At 41.2% G+C, this 3,043-nt stretch overlaps 1 protein-coding gene across 3 annotated transcripts; it reads right to left on the bottom strand.

Moving 5' to 3' along the window:
* Positions 1-813: 813 nt before the first annotated feature.
* Positions 814-2,652, bottom strand: LOC147285219 (putative pectinesterase/pectinesterase inhibitor 20). Of its 3 annotated transcripts, none has more exons than XM_086243350.1 (3): positions 2,069-2,652; positions 1,668-1,966; positions 814-1,505 (listed from the first exon to the last, which is right to left on the bottom strand). In XM_086243350.1, the coding sequence occupies exons 1-3, from the start codon at positions 2,650-2,652 to the stop codon at positions 814-816; spliced, it is 1,575 nt and encodes a 524-aa protein (XP_086099476.1). The 3 variants fall into 3 exon arrangements, with proteins under 3 accessions (XP_086099476.1, XP_086099477.1, XP_086099475.1); XM_086243351.1 differs by having other exon boundaries at positions 1,668-1,963; XM_086243349.1 differs by having other exon boundaries at positions 1,668-2,652.
* Positions 2,653-3,043: the final 391 nt, after the last annotated feature.

Raw genomic sequence — 3,043 nt, 5'->3', positions numbered from 1 at the left:
AGCTTTGGAGTCAAGGTGTGATGAGAATTACGTTAGGCCAATCTATACAATAAGATGGCGATCGATTTTATATATTCTGGAACTTTGAATTGGAGCCTTCACTTGGTCATATATGTAAAAGAGATTACATAACTAAATATGTTCGAAAAAAAAAAAAAAACCTCCCTCTGAAGATTATTTTTGTGAGACTAGGTGGCAAAGGGGTGATAGTACTAGAATCCCTCTCAATCAGCAGCTTCCACAAGGAACTAAATTTTACACCACTCGATCAATACTACTAAATGTTTTTCTTTTCTGAGAGTGCATGTGATTAATTATTATTTTTTATTTTACACCACGGACATTTTCTTGAACTGTACTTGTCCTCTGACTTTCATGCATGCAAACCCGGCCAACTTGTTAAAATAGATTCAATTTAGAAAATCACAAGCTAGCTTATTGCTTTTGAGTTTCAGTCAAATTATAGTGGACTTTGTAACTATATCTTTATATAAAATAGCAAGTGACAAATTTTCCAATAAACAATAATTGAAAAAAAAAAAACTTTACCATTCAACTTTAAGCATTTTCCAAACTGAAAAAGATGAATGCTTACCGCATTATTCTACAAGCTCAAGCTCAAAAATCAAAGAAGTAAAACCGAATAAGTTTTTGAGATTCATTCAAGTACGGAGCCGGTGAGAGATCGAGTTTAAGGTAATGATCGAGTTAGAATCGATAGAGTAAGAGTTTAATTCTCTGAATATATTGTAACAATACAAAATACAGAAAAGGAAATAATACGTACAACAATTTTAATTAACAATTAATTGTTCAAATTAAGCCACCAGTGTATGGCACTCCAGTCTGAGGCAGCCAATTATCCCCTAGCAAGAAGTTGGACACTGTAAAATTAGCAGCATCAGTTGCATTGATGACATGGTAACCCAGCCACGTGACCCGGTTGGTGGTGTCGGATCCAGGACCCGTATTATTATACTCAGCATAGTACAATGTGCTGAGTGCAAAGTCTCCACTCCACACACGCCACCCAGCTGGGTCTATCAAACTGTCCATGAAAGTCTGCATGTAAACGGTCCTCGAGTACTCCTTCCACGGCCTCCCCAGATACGTCTTGACGCTGAAATTACTCGAAGCCAAATCGGGCGAGGGTGTAATGGTGCAATTGTGGATCGAAGTCCCGGTGTTCTGGTTCGGGTCGGTTCGGCCCTGAGCCGTGATGGGATTGAATTGGCCTGGATTGGGTTGACGAGGATATATGTTACAGTTTTGTAAAACAACTGCGGCGTTACCGAATATGAAATCAACAGTGCCGTAGATGTCACATTCTCTGTAGAATTGTCTTTGAGAATGTGTGTATAAGGTGTCTTGGTAGCCTTCGAAGCTGCAGCTGTAGAACACTGACAAATCGGCCCCACTTCGGAGTGCTACTGCTTGCCCTTTGCTTGGTCCAGCCGTGTTGCGAATCGTAATGTTTACTGCCAAAAACCCTTGTCCCACCACAGCTGAAAGTTTAAAGAGTTAAACTTATTAGTCATTTCAGATATACAGTCTGATAACATATATAATTAATCTAGATTGTCATAAGAAATCGTTTAAAAAGTAGCTGGAATTATAGAATGATGTACATGTAAACCCATCACCAAAATTAAGTAGCTGAAAGTCACCTAAAGTAGCAGAGTTGAAAGTTGTGAACCCATCACCAACGCTGTGACTTCCAGTAATGATGGTCTGATTGATACCGTCTCCGATCATCAACAAGTACTTCTTCTTGGATATAATGGACACATACTCTTCATAAACACCCGCAGTGACATATATCAAGAAGTAGCCATCAGCAGCAACCGAGTTATTGGGTGCGGCATTCACAGCGTCATTGATGGTGGTGAAGTTTCCAGTCCCATCCTGACTCACAACCACAATGTCCCTCACCACAACCTCTTCATCATCAGCCTGAAGAAGCCTCCTCCTCGGCCGATTCACGACCCAGTCGTAAATGGCTTGAGCCCTTTTTGACATTTTGAGCCTCAACTGTCCGTTTCCGAACCTGAGATGCCTCTTGGGCTGCTTTGGGGTTCCGTCTTTGTTCTTGGGCACCCAACCCTTTGTGAAGAGAGCCAGAGAGACGCTGTACAGTTTTGTGTTGTTAGAGAGTGGGGCCCATAGGTCGTCTTTTGCGGAATCCGTACTGGATTGGAGCCCGTCGGAACAAGTCTGCTGGTTGGTTAAGACGGCGCTGAGAAGGGTCTGGACGTCTTCGGCGTCCAAGCTGGGGAGGACGTCGCTGGTTTTGTTGACGGTTTGGAGGGAGGTGGATAAGAAATCGATGTTTAAAGTTGCAAGGTTCTTGCAATCCTGGAGGGCTTGGATTGCAGGACCTTGTTGGAGATGTTTGTCGATTAAAGTCAAGAGGCTTCGGGATTGTGAGAGTGCGTATTGGACTGAGAAGCGGCCAAAGTCGTAGACATTGGCGTTGCGGCGGGGGAGGACTGATTTGCAATACACAGGGTGTGGAGTGGACTCGCATATGGTTTCGGGTGGGACGGAACTGTTGAGAGGGACATCAGCTGCCGCTAATGATGGACAGAAAAGGAATGGGAGAACAATGATAAGTACAGAGAGAGTTAAATAAGAAAAGAGCTTAGAAGCCATTGCTATGATGGACAGTATCGGAGAAGGGCAAGCTAGCTTGCTAGAGAGAGAGGTTTGAGGAATATTGTGTACAAGTGGATATAGGTCATGGGCTATATGTCCATATATATATATACGGGAGAGAAGGTGGTTAGATGAAGCAATTTGATTCGTTAATTATTATATTAGCGAATATATGGACAGGAAATATTCTTTTGTAAGGGATCGAGTTTCACATGCTTACATGTGTCGTAAACATAGATCAGATATGTTTTTTTGAGTAAATTTTTTTTTTTTTTTTGATCATTTCAATTCATGTATATCATCTTTTTAATAGAGGTAAACTTACCAAAATTCAGTTACTTAAGCCTCAATTCTAAAAGCAAAATCATTTACAAAATAGTCCATTAAG

The sequence above is a fragment of the Dryas octopetala genome, chromosome 5 (assembly GCF_963921425.1).
Source record: "Dryas octopetala chromosome 5, drDryOcto1.1, whole genome shotgun sequence".
In the NCBI taxonomy this organism is placed as follows: Eukaryota; Viridiplantae; Streptophyta; class Magnoliopsida; order Rosales; family Rosaceae; genus Dryas; species Dryas octopetala.
This window is presented reverse-complemented; position numbering and strand designations above follow the sequence as displayed.

Bases quoted from the DNA above. Each gene is read 5' to 3' on its own strand.
- LOC147285219 (XM_086243349.1), bottom strand. From the start codon at position 2,652: ATGGCTTCTAAGCTCTTTTCTTATTTAACTCTCTCTGTACTTATCATT. The intron at 1,506-1,667 runs GTGACTTTCAGC...TTAAACTTTCAG, and splicing joins TTTCAACTCTGCTACTTTAG to CTGTGGTGGGACAAGGGTTT.